Source organism: Chanodichthys erythropterus, chromosome 12 (genome assembly GCF_024489055.1).
Source record: "Chanodichthys erythropterus isolate Z2021 chromosome 12, ASM2448905v1, whole genome shotgun sequence".
Lineage (NCBI taxonomy): Eukaryota > Metazoa > Chordata > Actinopteri > Cypriniformes > Xenocyprididae > Chanodichthys > Chanodichthys erythropterus.
In genome coordinates this window covers 27,286,761-27,309,272 of record NC_090232.1, presented here as the reverse complement: position 1 = coordinate 27,309,272, position 22,512 = coordinate 27,286,761, and the positions used below count along the sequence as shown (strand labels likewise).

Here is a 22,512-nt window from a genome sequence, read left to right as displayed (position 1 = left end):
TTATTTCTGAAGGAAAGACCAGAGTAATGGCTGCTGAAAATGAATCACAGGAAGAGAAAAAATAAAATGAAAATTTTAAATTGTAATAATATTTCACAATGTACTGTATTTTTGATCAAATAAACGCAGCCTTGGAGAGTTTAAGAGATAAAAATGTCCAACCCCAAACTTCTGAACAGTAGTGTAGTACATAAATACTAGTGCTCTATATTCTAAGCCTTCTGAAGGCATACCATAGCTTTGTGTGAGGAAGCTCTCAAGCAGTTCAAATTGAATGTGGACAATAATGCAATTTTGTAGCTTTCAAATCTAGAACTGGAATAAAAGATGTTATCCGCACAGGTCTGCCAGCAAAATAAAATGATGACATCTTAAAATGAACTCTCAAATATGGCCTTTAATGTGCAGATTTGACGTTTGGTTAGCAGTCAAGCAACGATGTGTGATGTTGCTGATTTCCAACCAGGCTCCATTTTATCAGATAGACGTGAGAATTTTTAGTCTGTTCATCACACAAACTATTGTATGGCTTTTAGAAGACTTGCAAACAAAAGCAGCATAAAATTAGCCCATAGGACTTGTATGCTACATTGTATAAATCATATGGGCTACTGTAATAGTGATTTTGTAGTAAATGCTCCAAAGACAGGATGTAAAAATGAAAACATCACATTCTCACAGCACGCAGAACAGTGTTTTGCAGCACCAGAACAGTATACCGCTCTCTTTTTCCCCCACAACTATTTCTCTGTCCTGTCCATTTTGTCCACATCTACAGGCACCAGTGCTCCATACCCATTCATCTTTTTGAGCCTGACTTGGTCAGCGGGTCCCAGCGCCTGGTTTTCACTTTCACAAGCGTTTCTTGAGGCGAACAACTGACTGATCTCCACAAATGTTTTGTTCTTTGTTTCAGGGATGATGAAGTAGACGTAGGCTGCTACCCCCACACACACACCACAGAACACCAGGTAACAGAACGCACCAGCTGACATCTAAATACAAAGAAAATCTGAGATTAAAATCTAATTTTAACCTGGAAATGAACAACAAACGTGTCACTCAAATTAGTATGCTGACAACATAATTTGATAATTGTAAACTGCAATCTGTCCGCAATATACAGTGAGCTCCCTGAAGAAAAGGCATACCTGAAGGAACGGAAAGACAAATCCCACAGTGAAGTTTGATATCCAGTTGAGAAATCCTCCTACAATGTAGGCAGCAGGTCGATGGGATTGTTTAAAGAGCTCTCCTGTCATGAGGAACGGGACACCAGCTGTGCAAACATAATAGCATCAAAGTCATATTAATAAGATATATTTGAATTCATTTAAAAAGCAACACAACTGTAAGTACATATCACATTATTCGACATGCTCTTTTGCAAGCAAATATACTCTTTCACCAACAGGTGGCACTAGTCTATCAAATAAAAGTCTATCAAATAGAATTTATATAATTAGCTGCAGTACATAATAACATCCACAAGGAAAGTCCATTAAACCATGTCTGAGTTAATTTTGCTAGTATCATTTTATAAATTTAACTTATTTAGAACATAAACAAATATAAAAGGCAACTTTTAAGAGTAGGATGGAGGCTACAGACATGAAAATGACTAAGAGAAATTCCAGTGAGATCTTTACCAGGTCCAATGCAGAATCCAGCGATGATTCCAACCACACAGGCCACACTGACATACCGCATAAAGGGTAAATGAGCCTAACCAAAGACAAAAGAACTGGAGATCAAAATATATAAACTAATAAATGAAGAAATAAGTAAAAAGTTTGAAGTCAGTAATTTTACTTTAATACTTTTATCCAGAAATTATACATTAAACTGATCAAAAGTGACAATAAAGAGTTTAAAATTATAAAACAACTGTATATCAAATAAATGCTGTTTCCATCATGTTTTTTTTTTTTTTTTTTTTTTACAAAAATATTAAGCAGCACAGCTGTTTTCAACATTGGTAAAACAAGAAATATTACTTAAGCATCAAATCAGCCAATTAGAATGATTTTCTAAAGTATCAAGTGACACTGAAGACTGTAATTGCTGAATATGTTATTTATATAGAAATATATATATATACATAATTTTACTCATTTCCACAGATTTTTTGCTCACACCCAAAGTGCGTACACATAAAGCCGCCTCTCAGTACTAAATGAGTTCTTTTCGCTGCTTCACTTAAACAGTCAAATACAAGCAAGATAATGTCAAAATGCTGTTCATGGCAAGTATTCACGTAAACAGTCAGTTATGTTTTAAGTGAATACAAACAGATGAGAAAGAAAATGCATGTGAAACAGTATAATGGATGTGTGTGTCAGGTCTTAAAGTGACAGCAGCCTAATATTCCTGTAAAAATTGACAGCAGCCTAATCTACCAGTCAAAATGCTGAGTGGCTAGTAACTTTGGAAAACCAGTGGCTGGTGAGCAAAAACATTATTGTCAAGTATATATATATATATATATATATATATATATATATATATATATATATATATATATTCTTTTTTTTCAGTCAAACCACAAATTATCGAATACAGAAATTATACAGAAATGTTTTATATTTTTGATATATTTTTTTCTAGTGGGTGCAGGACACTATAGTTCATTTATGTAAGTGAGGATAGCAAAATAAAGTAAACTGTGACATATTATACCCAAAAGTTATTCATACAATTTTTTAAACTATAGTGAATAAACTGTATTAATGAATGAAATGTTCAAGGTCTGAATAAATTTTGGTTTGACTGTATGTATATATATATTACTGTAATATATATATATATATATATTACTCAAGTATCAATAATCTTGAGGTCATTGAGACAAGAGCAAGTAAATATTAGTGTTCATAATTACCTGTAACATGAGGGAGAAAGTGATTCCAGCACAGCACACGCCCATAAAGCTAAAGCCACCAATCATCAGAGGCCTCCTACCCACACGCTCAATAGTAAAGCACTGGACAACATTAAGAGAATTGTCAATTACTCAGTGTTACTTAGGAGCCAATTATATTATCATAGGTTAAATTTGCCATGCTATTATGTAGAACAATCACAATCGCACAAAAAAAAAAAAAAAAAAATGTAACATGGTTTCCTAATATTTATGATATGCCTTTGGTGTCAGTCATGGCATTCTCACCCCTATGAGTCCAGCGATGACCTCTATGGCTCCAGTGCCAACGGTTGTGTACTGAATCTGTTGAACAGGAATGCCAGCATTCTCAAAGATGGCATTGGTGTAGAACCAGATCTAGAAATAGAAACCAGGCGTCTCATTTTATCATCTCAAATAATGGTATTGCCACTTGAAGGAATTTGTCATCACCATTACCACTTTTAAAAACACACACACATACCGCATCGATTCCAGACAGCTGCATTCCAGCATTGACAACAATGACAGTAAAAAGCTGCCAGCGAACAGAAGGATCCCTGAAGAGCTGCAATACTGAGACAGTCTCCATTGAGGACAAAGAGCGCTGCTCTTCCTGCATCTCCTCCACCTCAGCCTGGATGTTAGACTTAGTACGGTACCACTTCAGTGCTGCAAATAGGAATCAGAGTCTGAGCGTCATTATGTAAGAATATCGGCCCATCAGATCATGTCAGAATCAGAACAGCAGAATACAACAGATCAGTTTGGGCTAAAGCATCCCTTGTGTGCTTAAAAGTGTGCTTCAAATAAAAAAATAAAAAATAAAAAAAACTGTAGTTGCAGATAATATAATATTAAAGAGAGTACAGTGCTCAGCGTAAATGAGTACACCCCTTTTGAGAAATAACATTTTAAACAATATTTCAATGAACACAAAAACAATTCCCTAAATGTTGACAAGACTAAGTTTAATATAACATCTGTTTAACTTATAACATGAAAGTAAGGTTAATAAAACTTAGATTACACATTTTTCAGTTTTACTCAAATTAGGGTAATGCAAAAATGAATACACCCCACAACAAAAACTACTAGTACTTTGTATGGACTCCATGATTTTTAATGACAGCATCAAGTCTTCTAGGCATGGAATGAACAAGTTGGCGACATTTTGCAACATCTATCTTTTTCCATTCTTCAAGAATGACCTCTTTTAGAGACTGGATGCTGGATGGAGAGTGATGCTCAACTTGTCTCTTCAGAATTCCCCATAGGTGTTTGATTGGGTTCAGATCAGGAGCCACTGAATCACTTTCACCCTGTTCTTCTTCAGAAATCCAACAGTGACTTTAGATGTGTGTTTAGGGTCATTGTCATGTTGGAAAGGTGCACGACAACCAAGGGCATGGAGTGATGGTAGCATCTTTTCTTTCAGTATGGAGCAGTAAATCTGTGAATTCATGATGCCATCAATGAAATGCAGCTCCCCGACACCAGCAGCACTCATGCAGCCCCACATAAGGACACTGCCACCACCATGATTCACTGTAGGCACCATGCATTTTTCTTCGTATTCCTTATCTTTGCGACGCCATACAGTTTTGAAGTCATCAGCTCCAAAAACATTTATCTTGGTCCCATCACTCCAGAGTATAGAGTCCCAGTAGTGTTCATCTTTGTCAGCATGGGCCCTGGCAAACTCTAGGCGGGCTTTTTTTGTGCCTGAGCTTTAGGAGAGGCTTCTTTCGTGGACGACACCCATGCATGCTATTCCTCTTCAGTGTACGCCGTATTGTGTCACGGGAAATAGTCACCCCAGTTTGGCTTTCTACTTCTTTAGATAACTGCAGTGAACTTGCATGACGATTTTCTTCAACCCTTCTCATCAGAAGATGCTCCTGTCGAGGTGTTAACTTCCGTGGACGACCTGGACGTCTCTGTGAGATGGTTGCAGTTCCATCTCTAGTCAACTGTCTGCTGGACACCTGTGTAATGAATACGTAGACTCACCTGTGGTTCAATTCTTGTTAAATTAGACATTTGTAGTGTAAAGCTTTGCTCTAGAGACTTTCAGTGGGGTGTACTCATTTTTGCAACACCCTAATGAGTAAAATTGAAAATTTTGTTCTCTAAGTTATATTATTAACCTTACTTTCATGTTATAAGTTAAACAGATGCTATATAAAACTTAGTCTTGTCAACATTTTGGAAATTGATTTTGTGTTCATTTAAATATTGTTTAAAATGTTACTTTTCAAAGGGGGTGTACTCAATTAAGCTTATCACTGTACACTTTTTTATAACTGTTTCTTAACACTTTTAAAAATTACACTTTTAAAAGCTACAGTTTTAAATACTTTTTTTTAAAGTGTAATTTGTAATAATGTGAAATTCTTTATTTAAAGTACATATCTACTCATTTCATCCCCAGAAAAAAAAAAAAAAAAAAAAAAAATCATTTAATAGAGACATCAGTATATAGCAGTATTATTATCTGGCCTTCATTCATAGTACTTAAAAGTAAAAAGATCCCATTAAACAAATATTTAAAATATACCATCTTGCTATTTATATTTGAATATTTGAATATTCAGTGTGAAAATAGGTATTACAATATAAATATATATAACAAATTGTTAGGTGTACAAGGTTAGGTGAGCTTAATAGCAATTAATTACAAAAAATGTGTTTCATTTTTAAAAAAATGATTGACAGCACTATACTTAATATATTTATCTGTAAACCCTCTATAAGTAAGCCAAAGGCCACCATGGCAAAGTAAAACACCATAAAGTGTTTTAAAGAAAAAAACAACAACATAGGTTTTTAAAAAAGCAGTTCTCCTCTGATTTATCTCTAATCATCTTTCAAAAAGTCACAGTCTTCAATTAGCAACTCAACAGGATGTTAAGCCTCATAACATTATGAGCTACATGTTGCCATGATGACAATATTAATATCATCCCCTTAAATCATGCACAAATACATCATAATTCTGTATAGAAATGGCTTTATGTTTCTACAGCTACTCTTCTCTAATCCTGTGTCACATTCTTTGCTGTAGTCAGTGAGTTCTCCACCTGGTAGCTGCTGTATGACTGATGGGCCTTTGTAGTTCAGGCTTCTGAAGCTCTGAGATCACAGTAAGGACAATAACAGCTTATGAGAGTCTCCTGGTCTGGCCACTAATCCCTCCAACACAATTCAATCAGCTTTAATGAGGTGAAGTGAGAGGAAACATTCGGAAGAATTTCAAGGATACTTATCATGGAAGATTTTAAGTTGTACAACAGAAATAGAAATGTTAATTTTTTGTTTCAAACTTGACACACCAGAGGATGCAGTGGTCAATGTTTTCCATGCAATTACAATGAATGGGCACTGTTATAAAAGCACCCAATAAAAGTATCATTACACTAGTCCAGGCAAAATTATGTGCTGTATAAATCCTCTGAATGTATACAGCTTTGAGTGAGGCAGTGAGTTGTTATTCACTAATAATCTTCATTATATTCTCAAAAAAATCCCCTTTTGTGTTTGAGAAGAAAAAAGTACAGATTTGGAACAACATGATCCAATGTCCTGATTGAACAACATCCAAAATCGCATAGTAGGTATTTCTTTTGAATTAGTAATTTTGTAATTTTACCAGCGTCAGTTGGGTGCTTCACTGATATTAATAAATCCTCATGGGATAGTAAAGTGTTCATCGTATGCACACTTCAGAATCACGCCAGAAGCTGCAAGTCATCCAGGTAATTTTCGCCTACTGTTTTATGAATACTGAGAATTCAGACATACTACTCTTTTCCAGCTACTATACAGTAGAGAAGTATGCGATTTCGGATGAAGCCATAATTTTGATTTTTGGGTGAAATGTTTATACCTGTGATAGTGGCATGAATGTTCCGCTTTTCCATCAACAAATATCTCGGACTCTCTGGGAACCAGGGCAACAACATGAGCTGTATGAATGTAGGCACCACGACTAGAGAGAGGAACAGAGGCCAGTGCTCTTCCTGTGTGGAACAACCAAATGATAATGATAAGAAGACCTAACAAGGCTAAAATCAAAGCAGTAACAGATCTGTTTAACATGGCAAAACATGCTGGCACAACAAAAGTTCAAAATATATCAATCAATATATTTGTAATATTCATACAATGTTATAAAATGAAATAGAAGTTAACCACCTTGCCCAAAATCTCATGGAGTCCTAAAATCTGAGCGATAAACACTCCTATACAGATGAAGATGCTGGGCACGAGTCCTAGAAAGCCCCGGAGGTTCTTTGGAGCAATTTCTCCCAGATACATTGGAACAACGCTGAGAGATATCCCTACAGCAGTACAGCAGAGGAGCACAGCGGAAAAATACACAAGATGAATATTTTACAGATGACACTTCAAATATTCAAAATTCAAAAAGTAGACAGAGTCAAGTGTAAATTTTTAAGAAGTAAAGAGGTTCCCTTTCCAGGGAACAGCGATGCTGCGTCATGGGGTTGACGCTATGAGAATCACTTTAGCTTGAGCCAGTGTCTGAGTCGCGTGTAGTGCACACCAAGCCACTGGCCAAGGCGTGATGAAGTCTGTAAATAACACCTGCGCTAGAGCGTCACTGTGTGCGCTGTTTAGAGCAGGAGTTAAAATAAAAAAAAATCAAAGAACTTTAGGAGTTGTGCCTTGCCATGCCCTGATCTATTCCTGGGGATGACAGATATGAGTTTTGTGTTCTTTGTTTTGGAAGCGAAACACGCTCGATCAGCTTTCAAGAGGTAAGGTGATATTGCACCCTAGACTGGATTACATCCCGAAAAATGTTAACCGTTTTGATGATTGCATTGTTCAGCAAAAAAAGAAACAATTCTCCAAATAATATGTTTTATGTCCCACAGAAAAAAAAGAAATTCATATAGATTTGGAATGGCATGAGGGTGAGTAAATGATGATGGAATTTTCATTTTTGGCATTTAAAGGTACAATTTGTGATATTTTTTTTCCGCTAGAAGTCGCTAGAAGCATATTCAAAACAAAGGCGTAGTTTGATGACGCCAAGTTTTAGAGCGGAAACTTGGGACATGTGGTCTCCATCTCAAAGGACGGTGCAAAAGAATAGGGATTGGAGTCTGGAAGAACTCATGTTCGTGGATGCGATTATTAACGTTACTGTAGTATGAAGCAGAGCAGGACCGAGTGTTGTGGGAGCTGAACGAGGAGCTGGAGCGATTGATCAACACACGCCTCACGAGCAGCGGGACTTTTATTATGACACAGTCGCCGGCGCCACTTCCGCTTTTCCGGTCATGAGTTTACGGGAGCTGTCCTTGTCGACAGAACCGGCGGCAGATGGAAAACAGTAATTATGTTCCATAAATAAGTAACACAATCCACCATAAAACGTGCAAGAAGTAAATAAGGAACTGCTTGAAGCAAGCTAGTGGTTTGCTGGATGCTAGACACTACTTCCGCATTTGTCCACGGCACTATTGTCATGTGGTTTCTACGTCAGTAAAGGCGGTAACAAAGGTAACTGACGTCATTGACAGGCGATTGCACTGCCCCGTGTCACGGTTTAGAATGGGAATTTTCTCATGATTTACAAGTAGTTGAAAACATTAGAGACATTGTTTGTAATCAGCTGGACAAAATATATAACACTAGCCTAGTGGTTTTTGGATATTTTACTGCAAAAATTTTACATATTGTACCTTTAAGGCCTTCCATATTAAATAAGATGAATTACCTGAATGTATCCCTGTAATAAAACGTCCAACAATGATCATTTCTGGAGATCCACATAATCGGCTGAAGCCCATCAGCCCTCCACCGATAAAGACCAGAACTGTGCTGTGTACCAGTGTCCCTTTCCTAGAAATTAGTAAGACGCACAAAGCATTCAAGCAGCTAAAGGGCTTTGGCCTTGAAGCTGTGCAATGTATTAAGTGTAATGTATGTATAAGCCGCATACTCTACCTCCCAAATCTGGTAACCTGCATTCCCACTGTGAGAGAGCCCACCAGGCCTCCAATGGCAAATATAGACACAGTGACCGAATACATAAGCGTGAGAGTCTCTTCATCCAACTCTGACCCATTCCGCCTCACAATGGTTTGGTTAAAAAAGTCCTTTATGTACTATTAGAAGAACAAATACAATATATACATATAATAGCTTGTCTGGGCATTGCCAATCATGCTTACACAGTTATAATATATGATAAGCACTGATATGAGATTCAGTTACCTAAAGAATTTCTACTAAATTAAATCACACACTTAATGCAATTTCAGAAATTACGGGTTAAAGAACTTCTCCGCTGTTTGCAATCAAATTTTGATAAAATGGGCATCTAGTGTTATGTAATTAGATGAACAGATAATGAAAGTAATAGCAAGTCAAAATTATACAGTTGTTGACAGATGAATCATTGTAAAGAAAAACGCCCCCCCCCCCCCCCCCCCAAAAAAATATTGTTATGTGATTGCTGCATTTATTTTTTCTTTTGAATGGCCTTTTTCTGTGTACCCATTTTGCCATTGTCATATTTATTTCTTCTAAATGAGCATGAATTTAGACTACAGCATACATTTTCAGCCTCTCTTCTTCATAACTCTTTCACAAGCTGCATGCAGTTATAATCTGAGTGCGATCATGCTGTTACTTCTAGTCAGGACTCGTGATTTGTTGGCAGAAGTATGTACCATTTCAAGCCTTCACTGTAATGTAATAGTGAATTATTTCATATTATTTAGCACTTAGTGCTACTGACATCTGTCAAAGTTTAAATAGCATTCATTAAAATTAAATGTTATGTGAGAGAGGGCGTTTTAAGAACATAAAAAAACATCAGAAGAAAAGACATGAACAATCTGTGATTCAGTGTTTCAGCAAGTAAGTGATTCAATCCAGCTGAATAAAAAAGTATGTGAGGTATGTGTTTGGTGTCAGTTACCTGTGCAGGAGAATTAACCACAGCCAGGTTATAACCATAGAGCATGGAGCTCCCAAAGGAAGAGAGGAATGCTACTGCCAACAGGGATGAGGTTAGATGCTGGAGAAACATGTGACATGCAACCATTTTTAATAACATAAATTCCTGCTTTTGGATTTAAACTTTTCAGAAGATGTCTTGCACTTAGATTAAGCACATTACATCTTTCTAACATGAGCTTTCTTTCATAAGGAACATATATGGTAAATATATGAAACTATATGAATATGAACAGACCTTTCTTTAATCATTCACAAATTCTCCCTTTAAGCAGCTTTGGGTGTTCAACGTTGAATAGAGATTACAGAAATATTTGTTTTTCAACACACACTGCAACCAACATGGACAATCAGGTAGGAAATTTCTGTCTGGACTGGAGTACAAAAATCATACTTTAGGCATAAATGTTAAATGGTTTAAAAACCATTTGTGAGTGTGAAGTATTGGACTCTGGCTCTGATCCATTTAGCATGTGACTGCATTAGCACGGAAGTGGACCATGACTAGATTTGGCATGAGTGTTCACTGCTCAGGCAAACTGAGTTACAATAATTATCCTGCACATGAACAACCTTCTAAAAGTGTGAAAGCAGTTAAGTGGAAGAAATTCGCAGCTGCAGGACATGGAAGATGTGGAAAATTGAAAGTTTGAAGGCAGTCACTTGTGAATAAATAGAAATGCAAAAATAGAAATAAACAGAAATTCTTTAGTTATATTTCAAATACCATCTTTGTTCTGATTTATAGTAGTAAGAAAGAGTAAAAGTATTGTAAAATGAATTAGTAATGCATTGTTGCAACTAAATATTCTCAAATTTTCTCATGAGCAGCTTAAATACAGTAACAACATGTAAACTGGGTCTGAGGTTAAATTTACTCAAAATTTTATAGGTGGGCCCCCTTTATGGAAGTAAATCAGTAGCAAAACACGAGAGGTTGCTGATTTGAATGTGAGAACTTGTCGTATTAATATTTGTATTTGTAAACTGAAATTTACACTCACAGTCCTGATGTGAAAAGCTGAATGTTTCGATTTGCACACGCAGACAACAATCAAAACACCCGTGTTACGAAGTTGTAGTTGCAGATTAATAGTTACAAATGTGTAAAATGGCATTCACATAAACAAAATGACAGACACAAATGCGTGAGACATATTTACTTTTACACTTTACTTCAGTTTCGCTGTACAGCTTCAAGTCGGCGCTTACAACCTCTCAGATCTGGCAGTACAAGTTCAATTCCCGGCGCTTTGACTTTTGCTACTCTTTTTGCGATATTCCTGTAGCAAAACTGACTTGAGCACTTGAAAGCAGAAGTGAGAGAGCAGAACGGGGATGGGGGGGTGAAGGCGTTTTATTGGTCGATGCCTGACCAATGAACAACGCCATCCAGTGCGACTTGGCATGCGGAAAGAAATAATTGTATATGTATGAGACAATATTTTCATTAAAATATCGTTAGTTTTAACAGGTTTTTAATATTACAGTGAAAGAGTAATAAAGTTTTGGACCACCAAAACAGCGCAATCTGCTCTATGTAGTGACGTCATTGCGTACAAAAACGTCCTATTTCATTGGCTGACTCCAACCAATAAACGACTTTTCTACTCTTTTACTGTAATATAAAACTCAGTTAAAACTAATGATATTTTAATTTTAATGAAAACAGGGATTTACCCCCCCCCCCCAAGAAACATGTGATTAATGAAAAACAAACCCTCACATTGTTTCCAGTCGTGTAAATGCTTCACTTTGCCTGTTAGAATGTTTGAACCCAGACCACTACTATATGAAAGTTCAAGTCCATTTACTAAACATTTTAAATAAAGCCTGTAGCCTATATTACATCATAATATGTTCTGTCATATAGGCTACAATAAACACACAACAGCACAATTTACTTGCATCAAACTACTCAGTAGGCTATGTATTATTAGTAATTATTATAATTATTCTTTTTGTTGATCCATTTCATTTATTGCCAAGCTTTAAGATGTGAATTACATTATTGAAATAAACACATTTAGTGTCGTCAGGCTTTCATTTGTGTTTAATGGATAAAACAACGGAGCTGCGATCTCAGGTTTATGGCTGCTGTAAATTTTACCTGCCACAAGATGGCACTGTTTTCGACACTTTTAATGCTTTGAAACCTTTTGATGCTTTGAAACCTCTCTCTTGCTCTCTTAATATGTAATGAGTTTACGCAAAAAATAAAAAAATTAATTAAATTAAAATAGCGCCCTCTCATATTATCTTGAGTAGTAAAGTCGTTTATTGGTTGGAGTCAGCCAATGAAATAGGACGTTTTTGTACGCAATGACGTCACTACATAGAGCAGATTGCGCTGTTTTGGTGGTCCAAAACTTTATTACTCTTTCACTGTAATATTAAAAACCTGTTAAAACTAACGATATTTTAATGAAAATATTGTCTCATACATATACAATTATTTCTTTCCGCATGCCAAGTCGCACTGGATGGCGTTGTTCATTGGTCAGGCATCGACCAATAAAACGCCTTCACCCCCCCATCCCCGTTCTGCTCTCTCACTTCTGCTTTCAAGTGCTCAAGTCAGTTTTGCTACAGGAATATCGCAAAAAGAGTAGCAAAAGTCAAAGCGCCGGGAATTGAACTTGTACTGCCAGATCTGAGAGGTTGTAAGCGCCGACTTGAAGCTGTACAGCGAAACTGAAGTAAAGTGTAAAAGTAAATATGTCTCACGCATTTGTGTCTGTCATTTTGTTTATGTGAATGCCATTTTACACATTTGTAACTATTAATCTGCAACTACAACTTCGTAACACGGGTGTTTTGATTGTTGTCTGCGTGTGCAAATCGAAACATTCAGCTTTTCACATCAGGACTGTGAGTGTAAATTTCAGTTTACAAATACAAATATTAATACGACAAGTTCTCACATTCAAATCAGCAACCTCTCGTGTTTTGCTACTGATTTACTTCCATACCCTTTGTCACGGGGCCCAAAAAGAGAACAGGGTTCTCAGAAAGAGAGCTTTCTCTGCATCAGGCACAAGATGTTCATGAGATGTAGTAAAGTTCTGGAAGTAAAAAGCCCATTCATTTTCACCATACAGTATATAGAGAAACTGAGCAATAACAGTATAAACCTTTCACAGCAGACTTTCACAACAAACAGCTCTTCTAAGAAGACCTCAGAATCAATGACTGCAAGGCAATATTTCAGCCATTTATAATGTGATTCATTCATCATTCATTACAAGTCCATTCAAAAGGTAATATGCACCTTTTGCATCATAAGTACTAATATGCACCTTTAGGGGTAAATAACATATACAAAGGTGTACCTTTGTAAAAGTTGGGTTTTTTGTTGGCATGAGTAATTTTCTCATAAAAAGTTAGGGTTAGTGCAGCCTTATACCTTTGTCATTGCATTTTTGCTTAAAAAAAAAAAAAAGCTGTAATGTTGTCATTATCTCTGAGGTTGGTTTGGTTTATCTTTATTAAAGAAAAAAATATAAATCTACTATAATAAATAGGTTTTTTTTCCTGCCTGAAAAGATATGCTACTCATGTTATTTTCTAAGATAATGCGATCTTGCTGCCATTTTGCTCAACTCCAAGAGAGCTGACAGCTTGCTAAAATACTTGCATTACTATGTTCATTTGAGACAAATGCCAAATAAAAGACACTTTGGACCACTGCCTTTAAACATATAAGAACTATAAATTACTTTAACCCCAAAAAAAACTTTCTAATGTTGCTGTCTTGTTGGGCTTCCTTCACAGAAGTGTGGAAGCACACAATTTCATGAGCCATTGTATATGCAATTGGCTAACGACATTCTTTAGCAACAAATTAGGTTTCCCTTGCTATATTTAATTCTTGAAAAAAAAAAAAAGAAGAACAAGAGATATTAACTCTGAGAAAGGGCAGTTTAAGAACAGGTGTTGTGAGGTAACAATATAACACAAGTTTACGAAATTGGACATCATTAGTTCTACTACATAAGAATATTAAAAGTGTTTAATTCAGAAAGTATTAGCGTTGTCTGAAAAAGACATAATATATCTAAGACAACAACTATATTTAAAATGCTTTAAATAAATCGCTTGAGAACAAAATAAATGAAATCTTTATAATGCCAACTTCTCCCGGTAAATGCGAAGGAATTCGACAGATGTCTCATGACACGAGAGAGACTTCTAGAGAAAACATCATCTTTCATCATTTCTTCTATAGTCTATCTCTCATAGCTCCCTCGTCTCAAAGACGCGTCAGAAATTAAAGGCACAATACAGCATATCTGCATGTATTAATAATAGCCTAATAATAATAGCCTAATATGTAAACTAAATTAGGCCTACTTACCCCTCTAGTTTTCTCAGGATCTATCAAAACCTCCTCCGCCATCTATGAGCACAAAAGAAAGCGGCCCTCAGACTATAACTCGAATGAGAGCGGGTATTGTTTTTCCTTAAGAACTTTATACCACCGGCATCCCAATGCAGTGTATTTCTGGAAAGAAGGCGTGCTGAATTATAACTGAATTCTGCACATTTAACAGGGAGGACAGAGAGTATATGACGTTCAACCAATCACTGCTTGCTGTCAAATGAAGCTCCTCCTGCAAGTATTTCTCACCGTTTTAAAAGGTCAAATTGTAAGAGTGACACTGTCACATGCCAACAACCCCCGTGATTTAACTCTTTGTTCAAATTAACTGGACCTTTTATAGTTACAGTTTATATCATTTATGTAACTTTTAAGTTGAAACAAAACCACAAAGCTTTGCATGAATTTTTATTTTGTGTATTTAATCACATTCTGTAGGTTAAGTGCAACCACATAGCACTGCACACAGATAACAGAAGACCAATGATTCCTTGTTCTGCTTTTTCTGTCTTTGTGTTAGACATCTGATACAAGGATTGTGCATCATAAAGATGACACATTGATAGAATTAAACCTCTTGATCTCATGTACTGTATCACCAGCATTTCATCATGGCCTTCAAACTGTGAAATCTGCACATGAACTGAAACTGAACTGCTAAATTTTAAATTTGTAAATGTTTTGCTGTGCATATTAGAACCGCTGCTCAAGCACTCACGTGAAACTTGACTGGCCACTTTCTTAAAACATTAGTCATGGTTCGGTGACCTTTGCTTTGCATCAGGCCCTCAAGGGCTTAAAGAGTTAGTCGACTCAAAAATGAAAATCCTGCCATCATTTACTGACTAATACATAAATCCAAACCTGTATGTCTTTCTTTCTTTTGTAGAACATAAAATAACATATTTTGAGGTATTTATTCAAGTTATGTTATACAAAATCATTGGTCAACCAAAACTAACATTCCTCAAATGTCTTATTTTGTGTTTCCCAGAAGAAAGTACATGATGGTGTGTAAATGATGCCAGAATTTCCATTTGGAGGTGAATTATCCTTTTAAAAAATAGATTAACAGTTTAATGTGCATCACATAAACTCAATTGATTAAAAAGCAGAATTAATAGCAATATTACTCCACACAATCATGTGTTCTGCCTATATAGGCAGATGTTTATAAGCATGTATATATTTGTTTCCCCTTAGTTTCAATAATTCTCCAGTTGCTCAGACTTGTGACTAACCTTTGACAAATTTTGAAATAATAGTTCTGTGTTTTGGATATCTTTTGGCTCTGTACTAGCTCCCTCTGGCTTCTTTTCTTGGACCTCTCTCTTCTCACATGAGTATGTGTTGATGCTCCCACACAAAAACTCAGAATTTACATGAAAATGATCAGAGGAATCTTATGATACAAAATATGCTTTTTTTTTGTCTTTGATACAACAGGAGGTTTTCAGTTTCATTACATATATATATACAGCTATGGAAAAAATTAAGAGACCATATATATATATATATATATATTTGTCATGTTTTATTTCTGTACCTGTGTAATGGCTCCTGCTGGCAGGCCTGGCAGCCGTCCTGTGCTTTTCTGAGTATGTTCTTATGTCAAATAGTTTCGGTCATATGACTCACAGCATGGAGTGATGTCCATAGCGTCAGACAAATTTTTGTGAAGAATCAATTATTATCTCACATAGGAGGTTATTCACTCTTTTTACTATATTTTCGTCATTCATTCATCCAGATATCTGTAAATCTAAATGGTAATGAGAAATGTTAGACTGCATCGGGTATAAACACGTAGAGGAATTTGAGGGAGTCACTTGGTTCCTATAGGAATACTTAAGTGTTTAGCAGTGTTGTAGTCGAGACCAGCTCATTCGAGTCCGAGTCAAGACCGAGTCCAGAGAGGGTCGAGTCCGAGTCGAGACCAAGACCAAAACCAAAGAGGGTCGAGTCCGAGTCGAGACCAAAACCAAAGAGAGTCGAGTCCGAGGTGGAGACCGAGACAAAAGAGGTTGGACTCCAAGACAAGTTAAAGTTCACATAAGGTTGGGTCTGAGACAAGACCTAAAGAAATCTAAAGACCTAAAAGAATATGTAAATGTTTGGTGGAAACAATAAAATTGGCACCATACTCATCAAATATACCATGCCATGTATACTGTATTTTATTTACTTAGAGTGATATTGGTTTAAAAATCAGTTAAGGGTAAAATGGCCACATAGTAGGTGTTGTAAAGGTAATTTGTTAGAAAAGATGTCTATTTTGAATAAATGCTGTTATTTTTAACATTTTTAAATCAAAGATTTGAAATCAAGAAGGATCTGAAGGATTACAGCATGTTATAAAAAATATTAAGCAACACAACTGTTTCCACTTTCCAACTTTGAAAATTAATCAGCATATTAGAATGATTGCTGAAAGATCATGTGACACTGAAGACTGGAGTAATGATGCTGAAAATTCAGCTTTGCATCAGAAATAAATTAGATTTTAAAGTATATTCAAATAGAAAATCATTATTTTAAATTGCAATACTATTTATAAAATATATATTGCTGTTTTTGATTAGATAAATGCAGGCTAGATGAGCATAAGAGATTATATCATAATGCCACATAAGCTAATAATTATCAAAAATGGTAATATAATATGTTATGTATATGTATGTATTTATGTTAGTTTCATCAAATAGTAAATGATGTATCAACACTAAATGAATTGAATACTTACCATTAAAGGGATAGTTCATCCAAAAATGAAAATTTGATGTTTATCTATGCTTACCCCCAGTGCATCCAAGATGTAAGATGTACTTTTTTTCTTCAGTCGAACGCAAATTATGATTTTTAACTGCAACCGCTGCCGTCTGTCAGTCAAATAATAGCAGTCTGTCATAATATATACATTGTTTTTCAATTACCGTAAAGCATTTTGTCACTCTCGCGTGAACGTGAACATGAGGCGAGATTGTGTCGGGGCGGCGCAGCTCAACTTGCAAGTGCTGTTTTCTGGCATAGACGTGCCAGAGGGGGTTAGTGCACGCCTCAAACACACCACTACAAGTCAACTAACCATCGTAAGGACTTATTAAACTATTTATGAAGGTAAAAAAACAAACTGGTGCAGCCTGGACCACAAAACATAATAAACATGCTCCAGCCAATAACCGACAAGAATGATTTTAAATGCGCGTTCATGACTGTTTCAGGAAGCACGGAGGGGAGGAGGGAGGGTCTAGCTAAGCCTCTGTTTTGTTTGACAACACTTCGAACGTCAAGTACTTCGAACTCGAGTACTACAACACTGTTTGGAACTATTTAAAAATTCATAAAGCAGGTGTCAAAGGAAAACTATATAATTATATATAACTATAACACAGCTCTGCCACATTAATTTACTAAAACCTTATTTTGCCCATGCACTTCAGTCTTCTGAATGTAGCGATCATCCTACTGTAAGTCACACTCATGCGACATGTCGTGGACTCGCCAGTTTCAGTTAAAGCTGACTGTAGAGACAATGAAAATGCATTGGATGAGGTAGAACAAATGTCTATAGATTGTTTTAAAAACTTACAGACTTTGGCTAACTTGGAAAAATAGTTTGCTGTCCAGCGGCGCAACTGACAGAGTTAATTAATAGTTTTCCTTGTTTGTTCTCTGATTCTCCTACACAGCAAAATCACCAGAGTTAAATCAACTCTGCTCAGAGTACATATGGTCCCTCTCTAAATAGTGTTAAAATAACACTAAAGCAGAGTTAAAGTTAATGAGATAATTAAGCAATTAATTAAGTGATGATTTTGCATTAGTGATGAACACCTGCTGTTAACAAGCAGAATCACTGAAGATGTATTTCTTAAAGTAATGCCGTTCGGGCTTCGAAACTCACCTGCGACCTTTCAGTGTCTCATGAATCATGTAGGTGACATGGAGGTGTAGGTGATGCTGTGTACCTTGATGACGTAGTCATTTATTCAAACACCTGCTTAGAACGTATGCAGGAAGTTTTTACTCATTTGGCAGAGGCAAAGCTCATGTCAACCTCGCAAAGTGTGAGTTTGTGAGGGTGACCATGACCTGTCTTTGCTGTGTAGTCGGACGGGGCATGTGCGGTAAATGCGAACATTCAGGCAGTAAAGCAGTTTCCAGAGTTGATGCGTTTTCTATGCCTTGTAGGTTATTATAGAGCATTTTGCACAAATTTCTGTGTATATATAGTATAAAGGGATATTATTAATGCTATCAAATATAAAGATATATTATTAATGCTATCAAATATAAAGGGATATTATTAATGCTACCAATCATATTTCATAACATCACATTAAATAATGCTTCATCATTCATACCCATAGGTGATAAAGTCTGAAGAGTAAAAATCCAAAACAATTCACGTCTCTGTAAGAGCAATTCAATATCGCCCCCTCTAGGTGGCACACTCACTTTCTCAATCCCACAGAAGCGTGAGGATTGATAGCATTAATAATATCCCTTTATATTTATATATAATAAATAATATAAATATAAAGGGATATTATTAATGCTTCATCAGGCATCAACAAAGGGATATTATATATATATATATATATATATATATATATATATATATATAGTATTTACTCTGTATGTAATTGTAGAGTTAACAATATGATGTGGTGTTAATGATTCACTGTGATTTGTCATGTTGTTTTAAATACAATGGAGTTTGAATACAATGTTGATGCCTGATGAAGATCATACGATCGAAACGTTGCTAATAAAGAACCTTTTTTATTGTTTTTCAAGTTGATGGTGTGCGGGATTTTTTTGTTTTTTCATATTTTGACTTTACCAGTCTTTTTTCCTATGCACCTATCTACAGTGTTGGGAAAAGTTACTTTTAAAAGTAATGGGTTACAATATTGTGTTACTCCCTAAAAAAAGTAACTAATTGCATTACATTACTTTTGTGTTACTTTTTCTCACCTGGGCTGGGCTTGCTTGTTTGTGTTTTTAATATAATACCAAAAGTGAAATGAATAAGCATCAGGCTGAAGGAAATGCATATTTACACCTGTACAGTAGTGGGCACAGCTTAAACAAACCTTTCAGCTGTGCTGCCGTTCTCGGATAAAGAAGAATAGAATGCAGGAGAAGGAAGTTTAACCCTCTTATTTCTAAATCTAATCTAAAGTCATTTTTACTTAGTATGGTTGAATTAGATCATTGAAGGTCAGCAGCAAAGACATTGGTTAATAAAGTGAGATTAAATACATAAAGTATATTTGTGTAATTTAATAGAGTTAATTATAGATTGTTTTTTTTTCACTGTTTTTTTTCACTGTTTTTATTCATTTTGAGGAATACTACATGTTTTTGTGCAAGTCAGATGAGTAAATGTATGTTCACATTTAATCTAGAACTACAATAACCATCATGTTCACACAGCGCACAACACCTCTGGACTTTATTTCTCTCAACAGGGTTTTAATTTCTCTCTGAACTGTCAGTCAATAAATGTGAAAAAGTAACTTGAGTTCCCATTCAGTCGGTCACGTTCGACGTACGTCGGACAGACCGACGAATAGGAATCTCGCTAGAGAGGCCAATCTACTTCGAGTGTAACTAAACGAGCCAATGCACATTGGCATGCAATCATATGCATCAGCTGCTTGCCTCGCAGCGCGGGTATATAATGAGCAGCAGGTGCGTTGCATCTTCAGCTTTTCGCTTCGGAGCCAAACCTTCTCAACACTGAAGAAGATAGCTACTGAAACCACGAGTGTGAACGAGTCTGCTCTTCGAGACGTCTCTTGGTTGCGGTGCAGGCGGACAGCACAGCAGCGGGGCCGATTTCTCCTTTGTTTTTCTTTGCCTTTTTTATTTGAGCAAAAGCTGTAATCAGCGTGAAGGCCGTTCTCACGGCTGGTGAAACGGTGCGCCTAGAGCGCTAAAAAGCTGTTATTACAGCTGGTAAGAGAGCGCCTTCAAGGAGAGTGCACACGACAGGCTGCACATTTCCCTGTCTGTGCTGCAGCGGCTTTTCCCCTGCGTGCTTCAGCACCTAAAAGAGTCAGTCCTTGAAAGAGCTTACACGAGTAGTTCGCGTCTTTTTAAAGATGTCGTTCTACTTGTGTGTTTCTGGATGCGGTCGTTACCTGGCGCCTCGGGATGGTCACCAGCGCTGTATCGCGTGCTTGGGCTTAAGGCACGCTGAGGCGGCGTTTGTGGACGAGTCATGTACCCATTGTGGGAAGATGACCGTCGCGGAGCTGCGGTCGAGACTCCACTTTCTGCAAAGGGGTGGAGTCCCGGTCCCGACGCCTCGTTCCAATCCTCCTCAGAGGGTTGCTTCGGGCGGCGGGGCTGGTGACTTGAGGATCACGGTGAGCGCGTTTCCTTCGGGGAACCAACCCCCTAGGAACCCTCACCCCTCTTGCGCTCCGCAGCCAGTAGAGCTGCCGGGGGAACGCGGTGGACCACCCCAGAGGTGTGTACCATCCGTATCCTTCGGAGCTCCCCAAGACGACCGGATGTCGATCGCTGCATCGGAGGGTGAGCCTGACGCTTCTGGGGATGACGATTCGGCGCAGCTGCCTCCCTCGGGAGTGACGACTGTGCCCGATTCAGACCCGGAAATGATGGCTATGCTTTCCCGGGCCGCCAACAGGGTCGGGCTCGTGTGGAACCCTCCACCGTGTCCCGAGCCCTCGAGGTTGGATGATTGGTATCTCGGGGTGGCAAGGGCTGGTTCTCAGCCCCCCACCCCAGTGCCTTTCTTCCCGGAGGTGCATGAAGAGCTCACTGGCACGTGGACGGCACCTTTTACTGCCCGAAGCCGTGTCGGTGGGTCCTCCTCCCTCACCACCCTTGATGGTGGAGCGGCTAAGGGTTATACGCGCATACCCCCTGTGGAACGGGCCGTTGCTATGCAACTGTGCCCTAACTCCACCTGGCGGGGGGAGCCGTCTCTCCCTTCCCGGGCCTGTAAGTACTCGTCGGATCTTACCGGCAAGGCTTATCAGGCCTGTGGGGAAGCCGCTTCCGCCTTACACGCTATGGCGTTGTTGCAGGTCCATCAGGCCAAGGCACTGAAGGACCTGCACGAGGGTGGTCACGATCCGCAAGTTCTACAAGAACTTCGTGCCGCGACGGACCTCGCGCTTCGAGCGACGAAGGTTACGGCGCGGTCAGTGGGTCGTGCGATGTCCACCATGGTGGTCCAGGAACGCCATCTCTGGCTGTGTCTTGCGGACATGAGGGATACCGACAAAGTCAGGTTTCTTAATTCCCCCGTGTCCCAGACCGGCCTCTTCGGCGACGCGGTCGAGAACTTTGCCCAACAGTTCTCGGCTGTACAAAACCAGTCAGAGGCGATCAGTCACATCCTGCCGAGGCGGTCAGCTGCTGCACCTCCACCGCCGGCGGCACCTCAGACTGCCCGTCGCCGAGGGCGCCCCCCTGCAGCCGCCCCCGCTCCGACGCCCCAGCAGCAGCAGCCTCCATCCAAGCGGCGTCGTGGAGCCGGTCGCGGGCGGGGTGCCCAGCCCGTCCAGCCACCCCCTAAGAAGAAGGGTGGCAAGGCCAAGTCCAAGCGGCCCTAGGACGGGCGACCCGGAGATGGACGGGACTGCTCTTCAGGAGGTGGTGACCGCACCGCTCCTTCCCCCGGAGGAGGGCCGGGTGGAGAATCTTTTGTTTCCCCTTTTTGTTCCGCCGCTGGCTCAACGGCCAGCGGTACCCAAATTTTCAATAAAAGAGCAGTTTCCTCTATCTCCGGGTCCGAAGAGGGCTCGGAGAGCAGTGGGAGGGCTAGAACCTCACCACTCTCATCCACCTCTTCTGTCGCCAGCGGACAGCAGCGAGCAGCAGGTAGGCAAAACCTCGACTGCTCCCTCTGTCCACCCGTGGAAGCAGGTAAGTGTTGCACAGCACACTGTGACCCCGCTTCGGGCCGCCTCACACAGAGAGCCTCCCGGGCCGCGTCCCTGCGTTCCACCTCGCTGCCCCGCGGCGGGTACGCCGGTGGTCCCCTTGGTGCCGCTTGCACGGTCTCTGGGAGCCTGGCTAGCGCTCCCCAGTCCGTCTCGCTGGCTCCTTCGGACCATCAGGCTCGGCTATGCGATTCAGTTCGCCCGGCGCCCCACCAAGTTCAGGGGCATCCTCTTCACTACAGTGAAAGATGCCGATGCCCCTGTTCTGCGTGCGGAGATCGCAGTCCTACTGGCGAAGGACGCGA

General features: G+C 38.7%; 1 protein-coding gene across 1 annotated transcript; it reads right to left on the bottom strand.

The window, feature by feature from the left end:
- Positions 1-506: 506 nt before the first annotated feature.
- On the bottom strand, positions 507-14,297 carry slc2a15b (solute carrier family 2 member 15b). The gene is made up of 12 exons (XM_067403980.1): positions 14,256-14,297; positions 9,861-9,959; positions 8,882-9,042; positions 8,652-8,776; positions 7,100-7,245; positions 6,792-6,924; positions 3,387-3,574; positions 3,170-3,280; positions 2,882-2,983; positions 1,650-1,725; positions 1,152-1,279; positions 507-995 (listed from the first exon to the last, which is right to left on the bottom strand). Exons 1-12 carry the CDS (start codon positions 14,295-14,297, stop codon positions 741-743), a joined length of 1,566 nt encoding a protein of 521 aa, XP_067260081.1. The 3' UTR covers positions 507-740.
- Between the last annotated feature and the right edge of the window lie 8,215 nt (positions 14,298-22,512).